At 53.9% G+C, this 27,411-nt stretch overlaps 7 protein-coding genes across 7 annotated transcripts; 6 read left to right on the top strand and 1 right to left on the bottom strand.

Moving 5' to 3' along the window:
* Positions 1–608: 608 nt before the first annotated feature.
* AYL99_11051 (hypothetical protein) lies at positions 609–2,926 on the top strand (the record flags this gene model as incomplete). Its single annotated transcript, XM_018842557.1, has 3 exons — positions 609–650; positions 706–2,482; positions 2,535–2,926. 3 exons carry the CDS (start codon positions 609–611, stop codon positions 2,924–2,926), a joined length of 2,211 nt encoding a protein of 736 aa, XP_018687970.1.
* Positions 2,927–3,888: 962 nt separating this feature from the next.
* AYL99_11050 (hypothetical protein) lies at positions 3,889–5,011 on the top strand (the record flags this gene model as incomplete). Its single annotated transcript, XM_018842556.1, has 4 exons — positions 3,889–4,060; positions 4,153–4,330; positions 4,410–4,506; positions 4,586–5,011. 4 exons carry the CDS (start codon positions 3,889–3,891, stop codon positions 5,009–5,011), a joined length of 873 nt encoding a protein of 290 aa, XP_018687969.1.
* A 1,792-nt stretch (positions 5,012–6,803) lies between these two features.
* AYL99_11049 (hypothetical protein) lies at positions 6,804–8,786 on the bottom strand (the record flags this gene model as incomplete). Its single annotated transcript, XM_018842555.1, has 6 exons — positions 6,804–7,604; positions 7,716–7,741; positions 7,820–8,005; positions 8,076–8,213; positions 8,288–8,568; positions 8,620–8,786. The coding sequence occupies 6 exons, from the start codon at positions 8,784–8,786 to the stop codon at positions 6,804–6,806; spliced, it is 1,599 nt and encodes a 532-aa protein (XP_018687968.1).
* A 5,797-nt stretch (positions 8,787–14,583) lies between these two features.
* AYL99_11048 (hypothetical protein) lies at positions 14,584–15,252 on the top strand (the record flags this gene model as incomplete). The annotated part of the gene is made up of 2 exons (XM_018842554.1): positions 14,584–14,661; positions 14,749–15,252. 2 exons carry the CDS (start codon positions 14,584–14,586, stop codon positions 15,250–15,252), a joined length of 582 nt encoding a protein of 193 aa, XP_018687967.1.
* A 3,192-nt stretch (positions 15,253–18,444) lies between these two features.
* Positions 18,445–20,058, top strand: AYL99_11047 (hypothetical protein; the record flags this gene model as incomplete). The annotated part of the gene is made up of 4 exons (XM_018842553.1): positions 18,445–19,209; positions 19,308–19,321; positions 19,396–19,509; positions 19,566–20,058. The coding sequence occupies 4 exons, from the start codon at positions 18,445–18,447 to the stop codon at positions 20,056–20,058; spliced, it is 1,386 nt and encodes a 461-aa protein (XP_018687966.1).
* A 1,713-nt stretch (positions 20,059–21,771) lies between these two features.
* On the top strand, positions 21,772–22,688 carry AYL99_11046 (hypothetical protein; the record flags this gene model as incomplete). The annotated part of the gene is made up of 2 exons (XM_018842552.1): positions 21,772–22,063; positions 22,243–22,688. 2 exons carry the CDS (start codon positions 21,772–21,774, stop codon positions 22,686–22,688), a joined length of 738 nt encoding a protein of 245 aa, XP_018687965.1.
* A 3,660-nt stretch (positions 22,689–26,348) lies between these two features.
* AYL99_11045 (hypothetical protein) lies at positions 26,349–27,224 on the top strand (the record flags this gene model as incomplete). Its single annotated transcript, XM_018842551.1, has 2 exons — positions 26,349–26,723; positions 26,787–27,224. The coding sequence occupies 2 exons, from the start codon at positions 26,349–26,351 to the stop codon at positions 27,222–27,224; spliced, it is 813 nt and encodes a 270-aa protein (XP_018687964.1).
* Positions 27,225–27,411: the final 187 nt, after the last annotated feature.

Genomic DNA, 27,411 nt, shown 5'->3' with positions numbered 1-27,411 from the left:
CGCGTTTGGAGCAAGCGTTGTGGCGCACGCGTGGTGGTCAGTGCGGGGTTCGGTGCCTGGCCACCTAGCGCCTGTGCGTATGGGCTCTAACAGAGGAGGACTCCCACACCCACAGCCTAAAATTGAAGGGAGAGGTGTCACTTAGACACCCAGGGAAATGATGCAGTCTTTTATTGGTGAAGAGCCTACAAGGACGACGTACTGCGAACTGTATGTACATAAGTGAGTCTGCCGAGTTGTGGTAGTGCCCCCTTACTGGACTAGGACTAGTTCCACTGGTCCTGGGTGTACCTGGGTGGTCGTCGGTCTCTGTGTGAGGGGTGCTTGGTACCTGGAGCCAGGGACTTTGGCGGGCAGTCATTGCCGCTGGGTGTCACCCCAAACGACCGTGCCATCAGTGCCACCCGTGCGTCAAGCCGGATGATTATTTGATCGACTTGTCCCCGCGCCAATCGCTGGAGAGGAGTACGCATACAACCCCAGCTGCGCCGCAGTCTGCACTAAGATCAAAAGAAATCGGAGAACCACGAACCCTCTTCATCTACGCTTGGTTGACGATATGGAATGATGCTGCTGCTGTCTGGATTGCCTGTCCTTCTGCGATTACAATGGCTCAGGTTGCGACGGTCTCCTTTGGCACTGAGCTCAAGGTTCGCCGTCGCCTCTGTGCGCCTTTTGTTGAACAGTACACTAATGTTGATTTAGGACGGCTACAAGCCGGTCGACAACTGGGTCAACCTGGGCATTACCTGGCTCACCGAAATCCAAGAATTCTACCAGGAACGGTCTGCTATAGAAAAGGAATACAGCCAGAAGTTGGCCGCTCTGGCAAAGAAATACTATGACAAGAAATCAAAACGATCCAGCAACTTGAGCGTCGGCGACAATCCCGCTCTGACCCCGGGTTCTCTAGAGTCCGCCTCCCTCACGACATGGACCACCCACCTATCGACGCTTGAGGCGCGAGCGAACGAACACGCGAAATTCTCCAAAGACCTCATCAGTCAAGTCGCGACGCCGCTGGAGTATACCGCCACGAAACTCGAGGAATTGAGAAAGAGCCATGCCGATTACAATGCCAAACTGGTGAAGGAGAGGGACTCGTCTTACGGCGATCTGAAAAAGTTGAAACAGAGATACGATGCGGTGTGTCAGGAGGTGGAGAACCGAAGGAAAAAGGCAGAATCGTCTTTCGACAAAAGCAAGGCTCAAAGCACGTACAACCAACAGTTGATGGAAATGAACAATGTCAAGAACACGTACCTGATCGGCATCAATGTCGCGAATAAGATGAAGGAATGCTATTACCACGAATACGTCCCGGAACTGCTCAACTCGCTGCAGGACCTGAACGAGACGCGTGTCTCGAAACTCAACTCGATATGGCTGGTGGCCGCCACCCTCGAGACCAATACTCTCAAGAGAAGCACCGAGCTCATGACCCGTCTCTCGAACGAAATCCCCCGCAACAATCCGAGTCTCGACAGCAACATGTTTGTACGGCACAATGCTGTACAGTGGCAGGAACCTCCTGACATGGTTTTTGAACCGTCTCCTGTGTGGCTGGATACGGACAACATGATGACCGACGAGGCGTCCAAAGTTTTCCTGCGCAACATCCTCCAGAAGAGCAAGCCGCTCATCAATCAGCTCAAGGCCGAGTCCGCTCAGAAAAGGCGAGAGCTGGAAAACGTGAAGCAGGCTCGGCGAGACGGCAGAGACAGGCGTGACGAAGTAGAATCGGTGCGGTCACAATTTGCCCTGCAGGAGGAGCTGCATGCCGTCGAGCGGAAACGATTGACGGCGGAAGTGGAGACATCGACTATAACTTCGGTCGTGGGCGATCTCAGCATGTACGGCAAGAGTCACACCTTCAAATCCGAGACCTTCAAAATCCCGACCAATTGTGATCTGTGTGGTGATCGCATCTGGGGCCTGAGTGCCAAAGGGTTTATCTGTACTGATTGCGGCTTTACGTGCCACAGCAAATGCCACATGAAAGTGCCTGCCGACTGTCCGGGAGAACAGACGAAGGAAGAGAAGAAGAAGTTGAAAGCGGAACGACAAGCGGCAGCGCTGATGGCCGTGGAAGCCCCTCCACCTGCCTCGAACGGTGCCACATCTCCTCCTCCCTTAATGAGGCAAGACACGATGAGCAGTCTGTCCTCTGGGTACGCGGCCAGTGCCACAAGGTCTTTGTCTGGCGGCGTTCCCAGGTTGTCGGCCCTAGACGATTCAGCCACCTCTTCTCCACTGACGACGATTACCTCCAACTCTGGATCCACGACGGTCACTGCGGCGAGACGAAACAGGATTGTTGCACCACCCCCCGCGGCGTATGTCAGTGCTCCTCCTGGCGCTGACGTGGCCGCCAACGGGAGTGGTCAACCCAGAGGCAAGATGATCTATCCATATGAAGCCAGAGACGAGGGAGAAATCTCTGTTCCAGAGGGTGCCGAAGTGAGGATACTGGAACCTGACGGTACGTAAGCCCCAACTCAGTGCACTCACTCACTTGTACTGACCATCAGCAGACGGTGGCTGGACCAAAGTCCATGCCGGCTTGGGTAAAGAAGGCCTCGTGCCAACTGCCTACCTGGAAGAACTGCCCACTGCCGCCAGTACGCCCGCACAGGAGCGGCCACCATCGTTATATTCCAACTCGAGTGCCTCGCTGGCCTCGTCGAATTTGGCGAGTGCGGGCAAAAAGAAGCAGGGCCCTGCAGTGGCGCCCAAACGAGGCGCGAAGAAGGTCAAATATGTGGAAGCTCTCTATCCTTACACGGCCCAGAGTGACGCCGAGTTCGACATGGCCGAGGGAGAGAAGTTTATATTGATCAGTATGGGCTCCGGAGATGGGTGGGCCGACGTCGAGAAGAATGGCGAGACAAGAAGTGTTCCTGCCAATTATATCCAGGAGGTCTAGGAGATTTGCCAGGGAGTTCCCCGTTTGGATTACGAGATGCCTTCACGCTTGATTTAGGATGCATAGAAGGATAAGCCAGGCATTTCGAGCGTCGAATAGAGGCACTGTCGGTTTGAACACCACGAGGCATGCGTCGCGAGGACTGTGGCTCCATGAGACAGCCTTGTCAGAGTTAGATTTGTGTCATGCTGGGGCGATTTGTTAGCGGGCGCCTTCAACCAAAAGCCGTCTGAATTGAATACATACCATATCTATCTCTCTACATCCCTCTGTCCCCCTCTGGCCCATTCATTTCCTGCCCGTGAATTCCATCCCGTTGTCTCGGGTCTCGATGCGTCCAGCCCCCATCCATCTTCGCTATTGACGTCCTGTGATTGGCCACTTCAGAGCTTGGCGAAACCTTCACTCAGCTCTACGCCAACGTCTTCCTTTGCATTTCACTCAGAGTCCCGAGCAATGTTGCCATCTCGTATTCAAAGGCTCGCTACGGCCAAAGGCGCCAGCAACAAGGCATACACCAGGGCAATCTGGCCTCTTAAACTTCGACCATATCCCAAATGCCAAGAGGACCAAGATTGCGCATGCAAAACAAGCTCAATCGTGTCGAGCTTGGGCACCCGCATGGGTTGTGGGCGCCGGTGACCTTTTTGGCGTTCGAGGCGCAGGATCCGACACAGTGTGTTCCACTGGCCTTTTGCTAGCCATGTCCATCTTCCGGACTCGAATGCTCTTGCTCTTTTGGGCTTTTTGAATGAATGGGCGATGGCTTTTTCTTCTAATGGACCGTGCCCCAAGTCTGCCTACCTGTCCGGCCAATCCGCCCATAAGTACTCCCGTTCCTCTCTCTTCGTGCCTCCCTGGTCTCCCCCGTTCCACGGAAGTTGGCCCTTGTTCTGTTCTATGTGGTCTATTGGCGTCTTTGATATTTCTGCAGAGAGACAGCCAGTCCATACTTGACAGCCATGGCAGAAATCACCGCTTCAGTCACTACCAGTCAACGGGCGACGGCCAAAGCTATCCCCGTCAGTCCCATCACTTCAGCTCCAATTCTGACCCACCGGCGCGATCTGCTCAAAAGAGCTGATACGGACACGGTCGACGACAACACTTGTGGATGGGTCAACGGTGATCTCAGTAAGCATTAGTGGATCTTATCAGCTTCTACTACAATGCCTCAGCTTTGTTCCATAACTGTCAGCACATATGATACTGATCAGTGTGCCTAGATACACCTCTTGTCTGCGACTATCAAGCTTGCCTGTGGTCTCCCGAACTTCATGCCGTCGGTTGTTGTGCGGACGCTTACACGACGGATTGTGCCTGGGTGACCTCTTGTGTGCCGTATTCGATGGTCAACAATGGCTGTGATATGGCCTGTCAAGGGAACTATCTCAATACTGTCTGGTATGTACCGTGACCGCCTGTCTGCTCCCGCACCACCTGGGAACTGTTGATCAGCGGCTGACTTGGTCTGTACGAATAGTGGTGAAGACTACCCTCTTTGCGCAACGGCGACTTTCGGCGGTCCAGCAGGCTATACCTACCTCAGCTGTACCGACACCATCGGCACCACGGACACGGTGAGGGCCCCGTTTTTCGGTGATATCAAGAAACACGTTGTAATTTGTATATTTACTCGAGCTAACGACAGCTTTGCAGATGATGCTCACATACTACGGCGGAAACGCAACGATTGACAATCTACCCCGGTACTTCTCCAGCTATTGGTATGGGAGCACTGCCACCTCTACTTCGTCTTCGACCTCGAGCTCCTCTCCCGGCGACGATGCAGACACTGACGACACGATATCATGGGTCTCTGCACACCGGACGATCCTCATCGGAGCCATTGCCGGTTTCTGCGGGCTGGTCTTCCTTTTCCTGGTCGGTTGCTGTATCCTGCGCGCCAAAAGATCCAACCGCGGACGATATGCTCCCGCCAGTCAGCAGTTGCCGCCACAGGAGGGATACGGGATGCACTATCAACGCGCAGCGGCTTACCAGAGACCGCCTTCGTATCCATCTCCATCTGGGTACGGATACCAACAGGAATACAATCAGGTGTACGTGGTTCCGAATAAATGAAAGGGAAAGAGGACCGGCCGGCGAAGTTCTTTTCCCCCCTCCGGTGATCCTTGAGACCGACCTTTGCGTGACGAGATGTGTGGTGTGTGTGGCTCAAAGGGAGGTCTGGGGATATTTTTGTTACTCCCTGCTTGATTCGAGTCGCCCTATGCAGCCGCTATTGTGTTGTTCTGCGCCGATTTGCTAAGGGTAAGGAAAAAGATGATGATGCTGGGGCTGGTTTTGGCTGTATGTTTCACTTGCTCTCCTCCTCCTCCTTCTATTCATTTTGCCTATCTATCTATCTATCTATCTATCTATCTATCTATCTATCTATCGATTGCTTCCCTTCGCCACATGCGTGACGCTTCTTCAGACATTTACGTTATCTCTCGCACGCCGAGGATATTGACTTATTGGGTCGTTGATTCGTTGTTTTTCTGACCTCCATCTCATCTCCTCGCCTCGCCGTGTTTCCTCTTCTCTACTCTCTCTTTTCTCCCTCCCTTCCCTCTCCACCCCCGAGAGAACTCATGCTCCCGTAGGGATTCCTCGGGAACGGCGCTTCGCTTGCACGACAACGACGAGAAAAACCAGACCCGAAGGAGCCTCGCACGCCTTTCATAGTGACTTGACTTCATCTCGAATAACTCCCCAAGTCCCCTCGGGAACCACCACCCACCACCGCCGCCGCCCTTTGCCATCGTCCCGCAATTGCGCCAGATTTCCGCCCTCGGAGAGAGCTGTGTGTGTGCTGCAGTGTGATCCAGGCCAGTCAATGCCTATGCTAAACCCGCTCACTGGACTGGACTGGACGTCGCCTTTCCCACCGGCTGGACGCTGTCTTCTCCCTCTTCTTCCCCTTTCCAACGACCCCAGTGCCTTTCCTATCATTGGGAACATATCTGGCTTCCTCTCCGTTTTTTGGTTCACGCTCACGCGGAACCCCCTCCGTCTTTCACTCCCTCACCCATTCATCCAATCACTCTTTCAAGACCGCGAAATGGCATTCTCTTTGGTGTCTGGATTCGAGCTATGTCGATCGGATCGAAACTATGAGCCTCACTGGACGTTCGTGAGGCTGGTGAGCAGTTGTAGATGGATGAACGAATGGATGGATGGACGGGTGAGTGCATGTGATTATGGATATGGATACGATCCCCCTACCGCTCGCTCCAAACTGCGAAAGAGGGTATCATGAAGTCTGTGCTGTTCAGTGCCGTGGACACGAACACGGACACGGACACAGACATGGATATGGACGACGGAAGGCGGACAAGAAGAACTAGCATAAGAAGAACACGGCCGATCGGCGACCGAACTCTAGCGAAGAGGCCGGACCAAGTTGAGGCGAGATGCAAGAAACGAAACGAGCCCTGTCGCGATGGCCGAGGGGCACTTTGGGAACAACACTGGAACGAGGGCCGGCCTTGGTTGTGCTCTCACGATGATGGACTGATTCACATTCATGTCGTCATCAGTGGCAGATGTTGAGATGTAGAAAAAGGGGCATCCGCAGACCACACGGCAGGGAATCGGACGAGACAAGAGAGGGGGAGGGGCATGGAGCAGATGCAGGGGATGGATTGGACTGGGCAGGCCACTTTGGGAACACACTGCACCTCGAACGACCAGGACGGAGGCAGTTTGTAGAAAAGGAGAGGATTAGTTATTCAGTCTGAGCCAACTTTTTCCCTCTTCGGTGGATTCTATCCAAAACTCCAAATCGACCCACCGCTGCGTCCCAGACCAGTCTCTGAGGAAGCAGCGAAGAAAGAAGAGTCCCTTGGTGCGAAGAAGATGGACGAGTGCTCTAGTTGAGCTCAACCAGCACCCTCACGCCCTTGGTATCCCTGCTCGGCAAGGGAATGAAGCGGTCCTCACGCATGTCGATGTCCTTCTCGAAGGTTGTGTCGAACAGCTCCAGCCGGCCGACATCGCCGTCGAATTTCACCTGTGGACTGCCATACACGCGGAACAGCTTGGCCACCATGAGATACAGTTCGGCGTAGGCGAGGTTGATGCCCAGACATTGCATTTTGCCCTTGGAGAAGCTGACGAGGTACTTGTCCAGGCGCGGGTTCGCGATCCACCGCTCCGGCTGGTACTCGCTGGGGTTAGGGAAGATGGCCGGGTTGCGGTGGATGATGTAGCTGGTCATGGAGCACGGGGTGCCCGGCGGGACCGTCCAGGTTCTCGAGCCGTCTTCAAACACCAGCGCTTCGTCCTGCGCGATCCGCTCCAGCCGCGTGCAGATGCCGTAGCTCAGTCGCAACCCCTCCTGGATCACGCCCGTCAGGTACGGCAGGCGTTCGAGTTCGGGGAGGGCGGTGGGCTTGGTGGGATCCGGGATGGCGTCGGACAGCTCTTGTTTCAGCTTCTGCAGGACAGGTGGGTTGGACAGCAGGTAGAATACGATCACCGGCAGTGTCCAGCCCGTGGTCACCGCCCCCGCGCTCACAACCGTGGCTCCTTCATCGGCAAGGCGGGACGTGCGCTTTTCCGCGGGTGGCAGAGGGCTGTCGAGAATTTCGTGGAAGATGGTCGGGTGCGAGGCGGTTTTGTGCGATGTGTCGATCCCGTTACGGATATTTTCGATTTGGTTCTTGATATCCTACCGCAGCGGAGCAAGATCGTTGTTAGTCCCTCAAAAGATTGCTCAGGAGCCAGAAAAGACTGCAGATGAGCAAATGGGGCAGAGAGAACATGGTAGCCCGCCACTTACCCGCTTGAACTGGAGGTAACGACTGGCTACAATCAGTCAGCTGAATGCACATGGACGACCAACGGAGTTCGTTCATCCCTCCGTCCCAAAGAAGTCATGCTTACCATTCGCGTCGAGCCTCCGAGCCATCCAGTCCGGAATATTCAGCACCAACCAAAAGATCCAATACATCTGCTTTGCAATCTGGCCGAGGGAGCTGGTGGAAGAGGCGGCTTTCAGCATCCAGGGATCAAAATCCTCGGCTTCAAGATGATGTTCACTGCGAGCAAAGGCGTATTCGGTGATGACATCTGATCAGAATCAGGCCCAGAATCATCAGGGGCTAGGAAACTAAAAGAGAGATCGAGCGACGAGACTGACCGTACGCGTAGGCAGCGAATGCGACTTCCAAGTTCAAGGGTTTCCTTTCGTCTTCTCGTCTCATGTTGCCAAACTCTCTGAATCTCGCCATCAGCAGATCTGCCTTCTCCTCGATGACACTTTGCAGCTTCCGCACGCCTGCAGGCCTGTGTTAGTCCGCATCCAAAGCCAGAAAGTTTGTCACTTCAAGGTCGTTTCACAGAGCAACTCACTCTGCATGCTGAAGTAGGGACTCAATGCGGCGCGTCTTGCCCGGTGTAAGTCGTGAGGATTCGTGCTTGCTCCAGCGCCAGGCATGCCGAAGCCCTGGGTGTAGCGTTCCCAGCGATCCCGTCGCCGCGTGGGTCCCGCATAAATCTCTTCATAGAATTGAGGAGGGTAGAAGTGCAGCTCTCGCGGGTTGATGCGGACAACAGGGCCATATTGCTTGTGGAGGTCCAGAATGCGAAAAGTGTACTGCCCGCCCAGAATCACGTCGTAGTAGAACTCGTACCTGGGACGGGTGTCAAGACAGGCCAGAATTGAAGACAACAACGCTTCTCACCAGTAGGTTACTGCCGCAATCTTGGGACCCGGAAAGTGGGCGATTGGGCTGAAATATAGGCGATAAATGACCAATCCGGCATTATAGCATATCCACAAGACGAAACAAGCAAGTGGAAGGAGGAGGGACGCTTTCGTGTCGAACCACAAAGTTTCGAAGACACCCATGTTGAAATCCTAGACAGGGAGTTGAAGGTCGTAGAGAGAAAGAGCGGTCTGTAAAGCATCTTTATGTCAGATTAATATCCTGGGCCAGAGCACGCCTCTCGCATCGTTGCTAACCAGACGGCAATGCATCGATGGAGGTGACCACTTCGATAGTGGAGAACGCCTTGGAGATTCCGGAGCATGTTGTTGGCCCGCATTTGACCGTTCTGTGCAACGTGTCTCCAATAGCGATTCGTCCGAGCACCCGTTGAATGGGTATGCAGATGTGATGCGAGATATCAAACACAGGACCAATGATTGCGATGAGGGGATATAAAGAATAGGAGCCCGGTTGTGCGCATGCATTCGCCAAATGAAAGAACGGAAAAGATCATCTTCTGGTATTGTCGAGGGCCTGCCGTCTTCACAAGCGAACAAATGGCACAAGCATCTGCAAATCCTGCGTCTGCAAGTGTCTGGCAGCGTCGGCAACCAACCCAGTCCAGTTGCGGTTAAGAGACTTATAGCCGAACCCAGAACTTTCTATATGATGTGGTGTCGAGTGCAGGAGGACGATGGCAGTCAACGATCGAGGGACATGGCACTCACCATTAGAGGCAGGGGGAAACCAAGTCGAATATAGCCCCGCAACTAGGCATCGATGAGTGTGGCACGTGCATTGATCCGCTCTATGTTGAGCCAGCGCATGGCTGGGGCCGAAATGCCACCCAGGCAGTCCAATCGCAACCATTCCGCGTGTGGAAAGGTGACAGTCAGTCAAGCTCCATGGCGGGATTTCTTCAATGAAGATGCTGAAGAGAATGATTCATGATGAACCGACATCAGTGGTGCCTCCGAGCGGTCACGGGCTATTATGTCCTGAGAAGCAGACTGGGCGGCCTTGTGTGCAGGAGAGAGTAAACAGCTGTACCCCGGCAGTCTTCCTAATCCGCCCGACCTGATCTCTTCCCTCTACCAATTCAATTCCGGCGGTGACCGGCAAGCCGTGTGGTTGTGGTTGTGGTCGTGGTCGTGCCTAGGTTAGCACTCGCTCCATCGGCGATACGACGCGAGCGACGAAGCACGGGAAGCAGAAGGGCGGGGACGATGACATCGTTGCAGATTGACCAAAATTTTTTCTTTCACCGTGATGGAGAATCAATCGTCGACCTCAAATTAGGGTCATCCGGGCAAGAGGGTGTGCGATTGCGGCGGGCAGTATGCAACCAAGAGTTTTATAAGTCCGCCAACGATGATGTCCATCGATTTGACGGCCGGTTTGACGGAACTTTCCCGAGTTGGCCCATTTTCCACAGCATAGAGGCGCAAAGGTCCTAATAGTTCCACAGTCTTGAGGACAATCTTCTCCGGAAGTCTCTTGGCCAAGGTGTCAGAGGAAGCTTTGCTGAGAATCAACGAAAAGTGATCGAAGGAACAATCATTGCTGGATGTGGTGTCACCGTGTCACGCTGCTCTCTTCTCATGGGCTTCGCGAGGGTGCTATAAGATATGGGGTTACGTGCAGGAGGAGCATTATCGTCTTGGGAGCTCCAGGCAGGGATAGCGAGGCAGGTTCAATGACACCACTGTCTCGTTGCCTGAGTCGAACCACGAGACAGTCGAGAGAGTCGAGACGGGGTAGTGCAGGGCATCCGGGCGCCCTCAATTTGGGGATCGATGTGATGAACTGCGAGTGGTAGACATCAGTGACAAAGATAACTTACGCAAATGGGCCTCGCCCAACAAGTTTATCTTCTCATGACACAGAATGGAGCTTGCAGTAGGAGGGAAGTGAACCTATTCAGGCTCATCGGAGGGTTTTGTGTTCTCGGAAGATCATCGTGACGATGCAGGTTGGTGGCAGGGGTCGCGGGCGCAGGCAAATACGCAGTACACTATTAGGTGCGGTGCCGGGAACACGGGATCACGGGATCACGGGATCGCGTGCTTGTGGCTTGGCAGCATCCTCGGCTGCGCATGGCCAACTGTGCCTGTGCCTGCGCCCCTCGCACTGCTCCCCATGGTACCACAGAGATCGACTGAGGACTGGAGACTTGTTCTACAATTGCACGGCGAATCACCATCTCGCACGGTGTCCCTCCCAATCTCATTCTCTCAGATTTCGACCAGAGCACTGAACCACCGAGCGACCCTCCTGTCCACGGCGCGAGACCTCGACCAAGCAAGCATAGCTGAAATTCTCGCACCCGAACGCCAGACCGCTGAGATTCTGCGGTTCTACGAGTAATGGCCACATATCCACAGAGCTTCACGATCTGTCAACGGTTCTGTACCCATGGGGAACCCAAGCAGCCGAACTGGCCCGCCACAATTTGAGTGATTCCGTCCGAATCCGATGCACCTACGATGCTGACAGGAATATGCTTACAAGAGCCTGGAGTCCGTAGCTCGGTGACTTTAGCATGGGCTCTCGTCATACCGAACAAGTCTTATCAGTCTAGCAAGTGCTAACTCCTCTAATCACCATTTGCCCCCGACTAGATCTGCTATCTGAACCGACCGGCCTCACCCTAGATGTTTCGCTGTCTCATGAAAGTGTCGCTGAAATACTGAAAACGGCAAGTCAGCTCCCTTTTTCAGCATTTGACGCCGTCGCTCAGCGAGTTTTTGGATTAGACAGAAACTAGTAGAGGTCGCCCAGGATGCTAATACATATTCCGCTGCGAGTCGTCCGCCGAGAAAATATGCGGAAACCATGCAGACGCTCATGGTTTTGTTCTTTGCTTCTGATTCGATAGCTGTCCAGGAACAACACTGGGTTGCGCACACCGCTTGGAAATGGCAGATCGCTGATGCCCGCTTCAGACCCGTCGAATGGGTTGGGCTGGAGAGTTCCTGCGCAGGGCTACGAACCGTGTCTGTTCCATGAATATCATCTACTAGCAAGATCTACGAGGTGGAGAATGGACACTTTTGCCTTAGAATCCGGCTCCAAAAAAAAGATCCTACCTTTTTGGCAGCCCCCAGCAAGTTCGACCCCAGGACCAGGGAAGTGGCACATGCCTCATGTCTGCAAATACTTGGTTCCACATGAAGCCGAACCCTCGACGCGCGTCTGCTGGGGAGAGGGAGGAGGACTTGCAAGATTATTGAGACTCTTTGTTTCGTGGTGCTGTCACTTGTCAGCGTTCTGGGTTCATATACAAAAATATTGCCACAATATTTAGCAGTTTCCTAAACCAGGCAGACAATTACAATAATTACCATGATGTTTTCACTTGGTCAGCTGTGCAGACACCACCTGCCTTTCACCCTGTGACCCTTCTCCTTCTTGCTTGAAATCAGCAGCGGGAAGTTGCGAGAACTGCATTCAGGATCGACCTCCGTGTCCCCCAGTGTCAGAGTATCCATAAATCCTGCAAAATGTTAGGCAGGTTAGCCACCGGGGCTGATTCGCCGTCTAATGGGGGATGCAGGATGCATCTTGACCAGAAACAGCCAGAAGTCTGAATATCGCTGATATTTTCAGTTTCGCCTAGGAATAAGGACTGCCTCCACTGCAGCCTCTAGTGCCTGTTTGAATGTACCCGTCAGGGTCTTGTTCCCAACCGTATGGTCGCTGAGACAGATCGTCCCCCAGGGATCCAACGCTAGATATTCCGCGTGGAATTCGCTAAGTCATCATGTGAAGCGATCAGCATTCGTCGTGGCAGTTAAAGCTCCAGAAAAGCCGTAGGTGACCTCTGTATTGGATCGCAGTCTGCATGTATGTGGTGGAAGCCGAATTTTCTTCAGATGGACTTTTTCTCTCGGCGAGAAAAACTCTGGCCAAAGACTTTTTGTTCGGGGTCGGACTCCTGTGTCAGGTAAAGCTGGGGGCATCTGTCTGTCTCTCTCTCTAGGACGGGAAAAGCTGTCACCGAAGAGACGCCGTAAGGGAAAGCCGTGGTCTAGCTGGGGCAATTGAAAGATCCTTGAGCACCTGAAGACGCATTGGGATGCACGGGGGTTTGCAGAGATGGTTCATTCGGAGTCCTCCACCAGACCGTGTGGAGAGACATCAAGCGCGCCGGGTTGTTTGCCCATTTGCTGGGTGGCGCAAGGATGGAGACGTTCCTGACCGACACTGACCCGGCAACACGACACAGAGGAGATTTTGTCGGTGGTTGAACAGCTTCCAGCTGCGAACATGTCAAACTTCGGATGATATATCGGATGGAACATCCGGTGGCTTGCTGTTCTAGGGATAGACCACTCGGTGCTCGGTAGGATACTCTTTACTCGAGGGATACAAGCAGTTCTTGTGCTTTTAGCTCGTCAGTGATGCATGGCACCATCCGCCGACCCGTCGCCTCCATGGACCAAGATCAAGCAAGCCCAAAGGCAAAACCCCCTCGCATGACCGACGACACCACTACCTGGCACAACCTTTCTGTTATACGACCGTCTGTATCCAGCGCAGTACGGTCTGTGTGATCTTCATGTGCGACTGTGTTTCTCGGCATCTGTATAGGAGCTGAATTGGCCGGGATAGCATGATGAGATGGGGTTGGTGCAGGCTGGCAGGTCGTTGGCGAACACAAAGTACGAGGTACGACATTACACAGTAGTAAGTACGAGGGGCACACTAGGCTGGTGCGGGCCGCAAGCTTTCGCCCCATCTGTTTCCCTTACTCTATTTTCCCTTTTCCCTCCTCTCTCTCTCTCTTTCCCTTCACTCCCTCTTTGACTTCCCTCAGCCTCCCGTTCTTCGTGTCCTTCCCCGGGCTACTAGTGAACAGAGGCGGGCCTCCCCTTGCTGGACTCCCTATGTTGTGACTGCTTCCCATTGGACCAGCCTGACCTGCTTCCTCTACGAATAGGGGATTTTTCACTCAAAATCAGGTGCCAAAATGCACCTCCCCCTCGATACCCACGTCCTGCCTCAACTCAACTGGCCTGCTGTTCTCAGCTCCTGTCTCAGATCACCGGAACATGCCTCGAAAATATCCTGCCTGCGGCTCTTCGTGGGTGATGGCGCTATCCCCCCACGAAACCATTGACTGAGCATGTCTGTATATGCACAGTAATGCATGGTCGAGATGAAATTAAGACCCAGTCACGGACGATTAGGATCTGTGCACACAGCCTGCCAGACGCGGACCCTGGCATGTGCCTCCCGCCGGTAAAGCCTTCCGGACACCATCTCCTGCCTCCTGGGTGCTCTGGGTTTGAGTCCGTCTCTCAACCCAAGTTTCCTCTCGCCGACTTCCTGCTTTTCTCAGACGATCTCTGTACTGTTTCCCCAGCCCTTGGCGGGAGTAAAAGCAAGATACTCATAAGATTATACCCCAAAGAAACAAGACGAGGCCAACCCCACTGTTTTCCCAGATTTCGGTGTCGATCTGCCTCGCGGCAGGAGGTGAACCGTGCGATCTGAGCAAAGGTGGCCCCTCTCCTACGGTGGCATCTCTGGTGGGATCAACAGGGTCGTCGACCCCTCGTCGCTGCATCTGTCGCGTGTCTCAGGGTCGGGCGCCGCAAGGCCCTTGTTATATGCATGCAAAAAGGTGGGAAGCTCCCTACCCGTCCTGGATACCCTGGTTCTATCTTGCTGCGTGCGACACCCTGCCTTCCATTAAACCTTACACCACCTACGGATCCAATCATGGCACACTTCGAACTTCCAGATTGAAAGAGTGAGTGCGCTTGGCGGGCTTTGGTCTCACTTACTTAGAGAACAGAATGCCCGCCCCTCAATCTCTCCTTTTTCTTCGTTCTCTTTTCTCAGAAAGATTCGTGCAGCAGTCTCCATACGTGATCTCCGAGCTTTGTAAACTCTCCCTGTTGTCCTCACCGCAAGAACCAACGAGAGAAAATGACGGGAAAGTCAAAGAAGTTCACCGTGGGTGTGTTTGGCGACCCGGGAGCGGGCAAAACAACACTCATCCACCAGGTAAGCCTGCGGCCTTGGTCGGTGGGAATACAAGTTCGGGTGCGAAGTGATGATCACACTGACGCGTTGTTCGCTGTGGCATTACAGTATCTCTTCGGCAAATATCTAGAAGAGCACAAAAACATGGTACACTACGGCAAATGGGTTAATGTCGAGTCGGAGCTCATCGAGCTTGACATCATCGAAACGGGCAACGATCCCGCGGACTATCCCGAGTGCGACGCCATGATATTTGTCTTCAGCACCTCGTCGACGACCACCTTTCACTCGGTGATGCGGTACCAGAACAGCCGGCGACGGCTGACTGCCCTGGTCGGCACTATGACCGACTACCACGGGCAGACAGTGGCGTACGACGCCGGGCTCAACCTAGCCAAGTGCATGGGGGCCGGGTACTTCCACTTCTCGCCCCGCCACGGCTGGGGCGTGCAGACGCCGTTTGAATTCTTGCTTCGCCGCTTCGTCGTGCAGCAGCCCAAGCAGGTCGAGATTGTCCAGGTGCCCTCGATCAACGTGTATCAGTGGGTGCGAGCCAAGTGGTACGTCCACCGCATTAAGAAGCCGAGGAGCAAGGTCTGGTACGACGACTAGACTAGGATGAGTGAGATGAGATGGGGAACATGACCAGTTTTGACTCGAGAGTCACCAGGCATCTCCTCGCACTGTCACTGAACCAGAAAGATATATCAATGCGACCTGGTGTAGAGACACCCCACTCATCGACGGAAATGACGAGATGATATGAGACCTGGACACGAAAAGCAACGACGAACAACCAAAAACACTCGGAAAAGCGCCAAGCGCCATCGAGGCACCACGGCTGGAGGCTGCAGCTTCCCACTACTCCTCCTTCCTCTATCCCGCCCTCTTTTTCTATTTCTCTTTCGCCAGAGACGAGGGGGGTTCAAGCCTCTTGTATGACCGATCTGACTTATGACATTGACGACACAAGGACACATTCACACGCCGCCGACCAGCCACAACGCCTCCAGTGAGGCTTTCATTTGGCACGGTCATTATTTCGGGCTTTTTCTTCGGTTTCTGGAAGCGCCAGGATCCTTTCGGGGTTTTATTACGTTTTACTTTCTCAATATGGCTTTCCTCCTTTTCTTTCCTTTTCATTTCACTTCATGCTAGGAATGACGGAACGGGATGAACGACGACGAGGAACGAGAAACAAAAACCAGGGCCGTGGTATCCCGTACGGAGGAAAAAAGTTTCATGCCTCTTTCATGTACTATTACGACTGGATTGCTCAATTACCGACGAGGTGCCCGCCATATTGAAAAGCTAGTATTTCTTGATGAGTTGAGAGATCCCGTGGTATCGACGAGGAGATAGACCGACATTGCTTTCAACTGAGGATAACTTTATCACCAGTGGCTAATTACTTCTACTTTCTTACTATCGTACGCTCATCTCATCAGACTAAGCTGTACAATTTGACCCGGTCTGTCTCACAGGGACAATAGTTCGGCATTTGTCGAGGCACCAGCTGGAAATCTGGCCCCAGAGCAGCGAGATCGGAGCACATGTCTGAGATAAGCGAGAAGCGCGAGAGATTAGCGGATTGGAGGCCATTGCTTTGTTGTTCCTCCGAGACACTTGGATGTTGGTAGCGATGCTGGGTGGAGTGATCATATCTCAGCAGAATCGATCGAGGGCTGTGCAAAGGCTATCTCAAGCAGCAGGAGGCATGGTGTGGCACGAAGTGTGGGAGTGGCCCTGCCTGGCTCCTCTTGCCGGGGGAGAGGAGAGACGAAGAGAACCAGGCAAAGAACAAAGAAATGAGTGTGTCGGAGTGATAGGTGATAGACAGCCTGTAGGTGACCCATGGTGCCATCCCAAGAGAAACTAGGTAAATTCGAGTTTGCTCTCTCAGCGATGGTTGCAAGGCCAAACATCGGGTGCTCTAGTTGATCGATCCGAAGTCGGGGCTGACCAGGCTATCTTGGGGCTACTGTACAGTACTAGGCTGACATGGCCCCCGGGTGATCGAGCTCTGGGATAGCGATTCTGTAGGGGACTCAAAAGGGCGTGCTAAGGGCGAGTGAGGCTAGCCTAGGCGGTGGACTCATGGATCACAAGGTATTTATTAGGCGGTCATGGGGCTGCCCACTGTTTGCCTGTAGCTATCTCAGGCAGGTACAAAGGTATGGAAGGAGGTCTAGAGCAAGTCACCCCCATGCACAGACCTTTTTCCCCTTCCTCCTTTGACCACCACTTTGGCCAGGTGTCTACTTAAGGTTCAGGCGGCTCTCTGACCTCAACGCCACGACTTTTCCTCCTACGACAAGTGTCCTATGTCCCAAGCAAGGCCATCAGTGATTTGGTGTCAAGTAGCGGTCAGCGGGGGCACCGGATGGGCTTCTCGGCCCCCCAAAAGCTAAGCTGCGCTAAAGTGTCTCCGCGACGCACCGTTCGTTGACCATTCATGCTTCCAGAGTGACACTTTCACTATGCCATCGTTTGCTTTTCACACTCCTATCCGGATGTTTGGGTTCGTCCCTGGAAGCTGTCGACCTGCTTCGTGTCCCGATGCTCCAGACACTGGCGCTTTGGACAACTTGGTACACCCACGGTGTGGTGTGCTTCCATCTGTTGATCCCCCTGCACGTAGATGATCACTGACAAAACACAGCGTATGTTGGTTGTGGGAATGAGGCTGTCTGGTCCAATCAACCGTTTGGTCTCGCCCTTCGCGACAAAGACACGCGGCTCGCTAGTTTGAACCCCTTTGGTGTAACCTCGTCCCCTTTCACGCTACTCCCTCCAGCATGCCATCCGCGACCTTGGTGAGCGAACCCCCGTCCGAGTTCCATTATTATTCCATGACCAAGTCTCCGGCGAGCTAAATGAAACACATGGGGGACCCTCTCCGGATCATCCTGGCCCTGAGCTCCCACTAAGTGAGGCGCGTGGACCTCCCACGTTCGACGCTCAAATGGGGCCACACGTCAATGTGATTGAGACTGTGATTGCTTTGCATCTCGGATTCCAGAACTCCTCTCTCCACCATCATTCTGCCAGCCAAGGCAGGTAATATGCAGTGTGGTTGATTGCTCTCAGAGTTTTACCCTCCTATCACATACGCTAAGACGCGCGGGATGATACTTGGGTGGGAGGGTGCAAAGGGAAAAGCAGGTTCACGTCCCCGAGGGGGAAAGAGAAAAGGTCATGATCCTGGTTGAGAAACGGGGATCTCCCGTGGCCATGGTGGCTACCAGTACAGCAAGGTGAGGAGACGGCGGCCATTGCTCGACAAGTGGTGATATCAAGGCTGTGCAAGTGAGTGTAGTATCCCAGATCCCAGCCCAAGAGAAACCCGGAGAGGGAAAGAGGGAAAGAGAGAGAGAGTGTGTGTATGTGTTTGTGTTGTTGAAGGAATACGTGATCTAGAGTGATCTAGAGCAGACAGGAAGCGTCACCTCTCGTCAGAGACAGGGTGCGATCAAAGGGCCGTCGGCCAGAACTGCTATTCCAGCTTTCACTCGCTTGGTTTTCGGATACTTCTGCCATTATTACCTCCTTGCAAAGCTTGAGCCCTGTCAATCCCCTCCCTCAGTCACCGCCTGGCTGCGTGTCTGTCTATATATCTATCGACCCCAACCTGCCCACTTACGTTCTTCCTTCCCCAGTCTCTCTTCCAATATCAGATCGACTTCCTGGTTCTCAATTGCGGGCTCTGGCCGCCAAAGGTGAGTAATAGACCATCTCTCTACGCCTCTCACCCACGAAGCGGTCTTCTATTCAATCGTCCCTCTGATCGCGCTCTAGGTCACCATGGAAGGGCCACGGTCCGAAAACCTGAGGTATTGCATCCTCAACATTCTATTGACGTGGATTTTCTCACACGACAATCTCAATGTCTTTGATTTTTCGCACCGGCCATCCTTCGAGGCCATCACTGCTGGGGACATATCCCGGATTGATTCGTTTTTGAACAAGCACTTCGCCGGCCGACAACTGCATTTGGCTGATGTTTGGCAGCAAACTTTTCTCCTGAGTCAAATCCTCGCAAATCCGGAGTCTGAAAACGGCGGGAGCAAAGGATGGACGAGACGTTTCAACTGGTTAATGAACGCGGCCATTGTCTTCCTCGGTGCAGTCTCAGGAACCCCCAACAGGGACTTTCTTCAGCCCCGGGCCCTGCCAATGGAGGCAATGTCGAAATGGATTTCTCGACGATTCAATGTCCCGTTTACGGTCCAGGACCTTGAGTACCATATCACCCACTGGGTCATTATACTCTCTAGCTGTGCCGGCGAGGCGCAGCACACCCTGCTCCCCTGCACTCCCAGAGTGGACTGGACCATGGCCAAGTACCTGAGAGTCCCCTTGTCTCCTTTGTCGCCCAAGATTTCGGAGCACTTGTGTGGCGAATACAAGTCCTTCCACGAAGAGGTGGTACAGTGGTATCCGCCTCGTGTGTGGGGGAACCGTATCACGCCCATGTCGCCGTACGAGGCGAAAACAGACATCTTCTTCCACTTCGAGGCAAATATCATCGACCACTATATCTCGCACGAACTGCGTGTGAGGCAATTGGTACGGAGAAACGTGCGCCGTGAAATGCCGGTCATTGTGTGGTTTGCTGGGGGAGGTTGGATGCTGGGAGACATATCGGGTGATAACAACGTCCTCAGCCATATTGCGGCTCGTAAGTCTTTTTCCCTCTTCGGGCGCGCCTCCGTGCTCTGACTTCTCTATCGATTGCGGATGTCGGGTTTTTAGCGGTGCCTATCGCCGCGGGCAGTTTCCTCTTCCGCATGACGACGCCATGTTGATAGCAAATTGGGTTCGGGGACGCGTGGGAAAGAGGGACGTGATTCTCGCTGGCGTATCATCGTGAGATATCTTGACCCCTGGAGTTGGAAGCTCGATTTTACTGATTTGAACCGCAGGGGTGGGAACCTGGCCGCTGCGACCGCGTTGGCCTGGTCGGCAAAAGGATGTCCACCGGTGGGGCTCCTCCTTGTCGCTCCCAGCTTGGACAACACGTTCGAGTGCGAGGAACGATGGAAGGAGTACTGGGACGCGCCCTGGCTCACGCCGGAGACCATGCGATTCTTCCAGAGCCGATGCTTCACTGGTCCTGGGGACCGGTCCCGGGACAATTGGCGCGCCAGTCCCATCTACGCCGACCAGAAGACCCTTGAGTCCATGCGTTCCTTTCCGACCAAGATCGTGGCCATGACCGGCGACATCCTGTTCAGAGAAAGCCTCGACTTTGCGTCGCGTCTCGAGGAGGCGGGCTGCCCCACCACACTGAGCGCCTTTCCCTATGGCCACACCGGGCTGTTGATGCAGGGCATCATGGGGCCGGCTTTGCTCGAAGACCTGATGGAGTGGATCAACCAACGAGCACGATCTGTCCAGGACCCCGGGACAAAGTAAAGAGGAGGTGGGTGGGAATTTTTTTTAGAGAAATAGAGTCGACGCGGATGGGAGGCCAGGGACAGAACTGAACCTTGAAACCAGGAGGAGAACGAAGAGGAGGAGGAGGCTATTTCGAGAATGAAAGGAGGAATGAATGAGGCTCGGGACTACTTGACCGCGATTTGGGGGGGAGGGGAGGCTACCGTCACCACTGTCTTTTCCGATATACCCTGTTATGTATACTAACCCTCCTTTATCAACGGCTGGAAGAGGAGGAGGAGGAGGAGGACACCCTCCCGGATTCATTCCTTTATTATTCATACCCGTGGTGTACGGTGATGAGGAGGACTTTGAATTCCCTCTCACATCAACCAACCACCTAACCATCGCTCTGTCGTTATCAAGAACCTCTATAAGGAGAATGGGATATTGTTTGGACGATCTCGTCCGTTTTGTTTCTTGTAATGTGAAGTGTGTGACTCTCTCTCTCTCTCTCTCTCTCTCTCCTCGCAGACCAAAACCCAGCCATGGCAAATGATATTAGACAACTTAATTCTCTGTCGGCAATATATCCCATGGTCCAATGTCGACTGCAACTGTTGAGTAGGCGGTGGTGGTGGTGGTGAGCTTGATGTCATGTCACGATGCAGTGGCCTTCCAGCAAACGGCCGACCGTCAGCTCAACGAGAACAAACTGGCGAGAATCACGCAGCCTCGGTCGACGACTTGAAGAGCCTCTGCATTCAGCGGCATCAGGGATTCGAAAAAGACCGAGCTACTCGTCTCTTTCTGTTGGCCGGTAGCTTCGTCTGAGTGGCATCCCCTCCTCCTCCTCCTCCTCCTATGTGTCGGCGCATCTGTTTCCTAGAAGAAGTGTAGGTTCATACTCGATCTGTCATGGAGCGACGTGTGTTCAGGTCATAGTTAGAGAGATAGACGGAGATATGTGTCTGTCTCGCTCGCCGCTTCGAGGAGAATCAATCACACCGCCTTCGTCGGCCGCGGTTCGGTCGAAGGAATCAGCGTCATGTTAGGTCTTCTCCCTGGGTTCTGCTAGACTTCAATCCGTGATGGCCCCGTAGATACGTCCCATGTGGTCGCTTGCTCGACCGACATATTATTCACCGGCCATTTCCAGCTCGGCCAGCAACAAGATCTCGACTTCTTCAGTTTCCCTAACGAGCTGCACGCCGCTCAGCACCTGCTCGGAACACTTGTCAATGAGGGACACCGCCGCCATGGCACTCAACTCTCCCCGTGAAGTGTGTCCCTGGTATGTAACTCAGATCTCGAACGCCCCATCTCTTGTCCTCTCTTCTTCTCAAACCTTGCGCTTGAGCAGGCGCAGCAATGACTGTTGTTGGATAGTTCGGTGTGAGGACAGGAGGACGTCTACTCAACCGTAGGGTTATATACGGACGTAGAGAGTATCATCATGAGGGTTGTGCCAGAAACCTTGGAAGGCATGGCCAGGCATTCTGTCGCTGCATCATCTCTAAGTCGAGGGACATGGGGCGTTGCAGAAAGGACTGCGGGTGGATGGATGTGACTGCGGTCCATATGTTGGAATAATCATTGGCGAGAAATTGGGGACCTGCATCAACCTCTTGTCACATGGACTCGTAGGCCTGCACGAGCATCTCCGGATCAACATGGCGTCGACGGGCCTGCTGTGGGCGGTGTGGTGTGGTTGTTGTTGTGTCTCGAGCACACCTACGAAGGAAGGCCACGATGGCAGCGATTGTCATGCTGGTGCTGGTGCTGGTGTTGGTGCTCACGGCGACCCTGTTTCTCCGATTCTGGCGACGCACCACCCGTCGCCTACGATGCGCGCTCAAGCCGCCTGAGGCGGTGACACCACCACCAGCCCAGCCCTTCTCGGTCTGGATCCCCTCCTATGCCTTGACGACACGACTCCGTCGTCAAGGCTGCCCACGACGAGGGACATTGAACGATCCCAGGGGCCCCTTTCGGAGCGCCTTACCGCCAGGGTCGTGTCGGTGGGGCCTCATTTTGTGGTCAAGTATGGCACGGGCATTGACCTGGACGAAGGACGAATGATGATGTTTGTGTAACAGCGCGCCCGGATGCCCATCCCCCGCGTCTACGCCCTCTATAACGACCGCAGCAAGAACTTCATCGTCATATAACGAGTGGAAGGCCAGACGCTACACGCATTATGGCCCGCGCTCACCGGCTCAGAGAAGAAGCTGGTGGCAGATCAACTCAAGGCGTGTTTGCTGCGAATGCGCGCCGTGCCCTCGCCAAAGGGAGGATTTTGCATTCTCGACGAGAGACCGCTGCGCGACGCTCTGTTCTGGGCTGGTGGTGATCATGGGGATCAGCTGCCGGCAGCAAGCCTGAGCGAACCTTTCGCCACGGAATCGGAACTCAACGACGCGATTATTAAGAAGTGCCAGGCTATCAATGCCATCGAGGGGAGAGCCATTTTCTACCAGGAGAGTCTGCCTCTGGTGTTTCACGACCACCCTGACTCCTACGCATGGCGACCTGCAACCCAAGAACATCATGGTCCGGGCCAAGCCAAAGTCCAAACTGAAGATTGTCCTTTTGGACTGGGAGTTCGCGGGTTGGTATCCGAGTTACTGGGAATATGCACAGGCGCTCATGGGCTGTGGGTGGTTTGAGGACGACTGGCACCACTGGGTAGCCACATTCATGGACCCCTATCCGAACGAGTACGCTTGGCTACTCATGTTGGAAAATGGAATGGGATGGTGATTCCCGCCTCTTGCGGCGTGTTTGCACACCGGCCCTGTCACCAAATCCAACCACCATTATTTCGTGTGTCCTATCTTCTGGAGAACTCCAGCAGCCCGCAAGTCCCCGAGCGCTTGATGCACCCAATGCCGGCAATCGCTCGATGCGCACCCCAGAAACACTGCTGAGGATGGGGACGGGCACATCCTGACAGATCAAGTCGACCCGAGCCAAGTCCCCGGGTGCCACCTTCCCCCTCAGCCACATCTTATACAGACTCCTGGACTGCTCGGGCCGCTCACTCCTACACGCTTCGTACCGAAAGCCGGCTGTATAGGAGCCGACGGCGTGGTACATCAGGCCGCCATTCTCGTGGCAGTGTATATAGATGACTGCGTGGAAGGCGGGAAGACACTTATACTGGACCTCATATACTGTCACCAGGGCCATTTCGCGGGGAGAGGTGGAATTTGGGGGATTGGGCGGAAGCGAGGGTTGGGACGGGGTTGACTATCAGACTATCGTCGATTGCATGTGATTGCGAGCAGCAGCGGCAGCAAGCAGCAACAGGCACCGGACCAGCCGACAACACGATTCCATGAAAATCCGCAAGACAAACGAAGGTTCAGACGGAAGAGAAGAGAAGTTCAGAAGCGATGCGAGTCGGACGACGGGATGAACGAAGGTGGATGACAATGATAAATGACCAGGCTGAGATGGCACCATGGACAGCACCGCCAAAGCGTCTTGCAAAGTGGATGTCTATCATTGACGGATGGACAGCTTCAACATGGAATCATACGTCGCCCGGCAGGTTTGAGCCGGTTGGGATCACAACGGCGAAGCAGCAAGCAAGACGTTGTTTCCAATACAGCCGCAGTTGGTCCTTGGTATTCGACGGCAATTCTGCTGGAAGAACAATCCCCGGTGATACATCGCTGCTCACCAATGCCATCTTCAACTTGCAGTTTCTCTTTCGCTCTCAATTTGAAGTGAGGTCCCAGAGTACGACTCAGCGGATGAAATGAAGCAGGTTGGCATCCGAAGGGGCAAAACACTTTGAGATTTGAGTCGTCTTTCGGAGAATCACTGTATAACAATTGCCAGTTCAATGTCCCCGTCCTCTGAGAACTTGCCAGACTTCTCTTCCCTCCGTTCTTATTTTCTTCCTTTGTCGCCCTGTCCGTGCTTCAATTCAACCAAGCCGAGGACACCACAAGCATCCTCGCCAGAGCATCTGGTTTCTCAGCATGGCTCTGTCTGTTTGGGGGGAACTTGCTCGGTACGGGTGAAACTGCTGTTTACTGAGATCTCCTCCGAAGTAATATGACCGACGCGCTGGGAAAGAGACTGGTCCGCCCATCCCTCGGCCGGCTTACAACCAATATCAAACATCCTCGAGGACAAGGTCGACAACGTCTCAACAAATTTGCTCGTCGCGGTGGGCCGGACTTATCACAATTGCAGAGGAGTATGTCCCTAGTATTCGGGTCTGTGCAGTTATGACTAACCGGAGACCGTACATAGAGGGCATGAGACTGCACCACCTCGACGATATCATGGCAAGTGAAGAAGAGAAAGTTGTTCGATGCAGGAATTTTGAAGATCTTGATTGAAGGTGGCATCTATCCACCGAGCCACCACTACCCAGACAGATGGTACACCCGAGTCCGCCGTGATTTGCGCAGAATTCGGATCGATCTTGCTTGGGGGCGAATGTCGATGCGCCAGAAACCGCTTCGAGGTGAAAGAGTGCGAAAGGTCCCGCGAACAGTTGAAAAATGCGACGCCGAAAGGGTCACTGGTAGCTAAAATCATCCCAACGCACACTGGAAAAGACGGTGAAACGCACCGGTCACAGGATAACGATCCCCTTGTGCAACCTCGAACCTTCCAGCAGAGACACACACACAATAGACAAGACTGACGTGACGGTTCTTGCAGGTCTTGCGGGGGTGGATGTGCCAAAGCGCCGGTCCCCATAACCCTCCCTGCCTCCCTGTCCTGTGTAGTCCAAGGTCAGCTTTCAAGACCAGGAGTAGCCCGCCCACGGCTGTGCAGGACTATTAATGTTTGCTCGACGTCAAGACCATTGAAAGACCGTTCTATCACGAGCCCATTCACGGTAGATAACCTATCTATCTGCAAAGGCAAGGCTGCCGACCGGGAATGAGCCGAGCACGTGTCAATGGTAAAGGGAATCACTCAGTCAGTCATCTTGCCGGAACCGGTTGGTTGGTGGTCTAGAATGCCCTCATTAGCGACGCGTAGAGAAGAATACCCGGCACAGGAGAAGTTGCGAGCAGCCTAGGTAGATATCACACGCTTGGAGCTAATGATTCATTCTTGCGTACTGCATTAGCGTAGATTTGGTTGGCTCGCTGGACAAAACCTCGAACTGCTGAATCTGAATGGTCAGGAGGCTGTCAATCTGTCGGTCGGTATATAGGTCAATTTTGTGGCTTTTTCGGAATGGGAGAAGGGTTCCGAGACATAGGAAGAGAGAAAAGCAGGCCACGCCACGTCACGGCAGGCCATCAAGGGCTAGTGAGGCTAGCAGTGGGCGTCAAGGGCGCCAACTCTTGTGGTGGTGGTGGTGGTGGTGACACAACTTTGGTGCAAGGTACAGTAAGTACATAAGGGTCAGTCGGAGCGCGCAGGACGACTTCGGGGGACTCACGGTAGGCTGGTTTGGTTGGGTCCAGGAAGCCCGATATTCCAGAGGACAGGTCCCTTCTCTGGTCTTTCTCCCCGATGCAGGGCCTCACGCCCTGCCTTGGCCCCCTGCTCTCCTTGCAAAGTGGCGGTCGCGGCACCAGTCTGGCTCGGCCAGGCCCTTTTAGCCTCTCTCCCAGGGGCGGGATGGGGGTCTTCGGATGGGGATGGTGGACGGTGGATGGGTGGATGATTGTGCAGGTATTAGGTGCCCTTGATCGATACAAGGCGAGAGGGCGAGGCGAGAGAAAAGCGGCTAGCCTCCTGCTCCCTGAGCGTTGTATGCAGATCTTGACACCAGTAATTCAGACGTCGTGGGATGAAAAGTCGGCGGCACCAGGCGGTGGCAATGGCAGTGGCATCTTCCAGGCTGTCTGCCCAGCCAAGCTACTGCAGCTCGCAGAGGAATTCCATTTGGTGATGGGATTCGACAGGGTTGATGGATGGAAAAGGGCGTCGCTAGTGAAGTGAAGGCCAGGCCAGGTTTGGCCGAAGCAGCTTTACCATCCCACGGGAATGAAATACAATGGAGCTGCAGCCACACTGCACACTGTAAGCTGTACTGCAGGCTGCAGGTGCAGACGCAGACGCGGATCTAAAGGTACGCTGAATTCTGAGTGTTGAATGCTCGGATGGGTTGGAATGAAATGAAATGTGATGTGACCAGAGCCGCGCAGGACTCGGCCGCCCTGGTTGACTACAAACTGAGTAAGTAATAAAGGATGTATGGATTTATTTCCTCCTCCTCCTCCTCCTCCCTCCTCAGACACCTGTTTCCTTGTTGTGATCCCGCCGTCTCCTCCTCGGTCCCTGTCATCGGCCCCTTCTTCCCTCGTTGTCGTCGCTCATTGCTCTCCTTCCTCTTCAATACAATGGATTTTGTGGCTACGAGCCCAGAGGCCTATTTTCAAGGCCGCATCGATCATTCGCTGCACTGCGATTTTCTTTCCGATCACTTCACTCAAGGTTTTTTGTCGTCCCGTAACGCCATTGACCTGAAACGGAATTATGTGGTGGTCGTCCCGGCCAACTCTGTCACCAGCCTGGGATTAGGCTCCTGGCACGACGGTGGACTGGCCGATACGGGTTTCCATCATTACGACCGACCGACCGAGCTGGCTGACGATGGGCCAGTGTCGGTGCGACTGGCCAAAGCGAACGGCCTCCTCTTCATCGCGGTCGAGTTTCCCGGGCCAGGTCGAGGACTCAATCCTCTTCAGGACGAGTCCATCATCACCGCTTATGGGGTACTGTGTTGGTTCCTCCCCCCAGATAGCCGCCATCACTGACGCTTCGATCTTGTCTCAAAGCCTCCATCTGTGGTGAAGCTGTTGAAAAGGTTGTGGGAGACCTACGACTCCCTCAGTCTCCTGCTGTGGCTCTATCCTGCAGAGCTGGCAGATGAAATTCCGCCGGGTTCATTATTGGATTCTTGGTCACGTCAATTGGGCGCCATCCATGGTGCCTTGACAACGTCTATGATGGGTACAGCCTCCGACTATCTCGGCCAGCGTGTCACAGAAGTGGCCAAGGGCGACGAGTACGCCCATGACGAAAGCATTGACGAGATGTACGAAATTATTGGGCTCCATTGCAAAACCGACGTGTTCCTGCAAGCCCTACAGAGTGAACAAGTTGTCGAGAACAAACTCAGGATCTGGATCACATACCGCGACGAGCTGTCCTTCCTACGCGACAAAATGAACAGACGTATGCATCTCATGAAAACGAGACTGGATATGGCTTAGGCGGGCTTGATCGTGGGAAAATGGGGCAGAGAGGCGGTGGCTTTGATATGGGACGACTTCAAGCTGGTGATGTGCTGACTTTTCGGTATAGTCTGTCTGCTCATGAATTGGAGGAATCACAAGCTGGAGTGAAATGGTATATGGGCCTTGATATTGTCAGATGGTGTTGTCTGGTCAGGAGCAGTTG

Source organism: Fonsecaea erecta, assembly GCF_001651985.1.
Source record: "Fonsecaea erecta strain CBS 125763 chromosome Unknown Scaff13, whole genome shotgun sequence".
NCBI classification, from domain to species: Eukaryota; Fungi; Ascomycota; class Eurotiomycetes; order Chaetothyriales; family Herpotrichiellaceae; genus Fonsecaea; species Fonsecaea erecta.
This window is presented reverse-complemented; position numbering and strand designations above follow the sequence as displayed.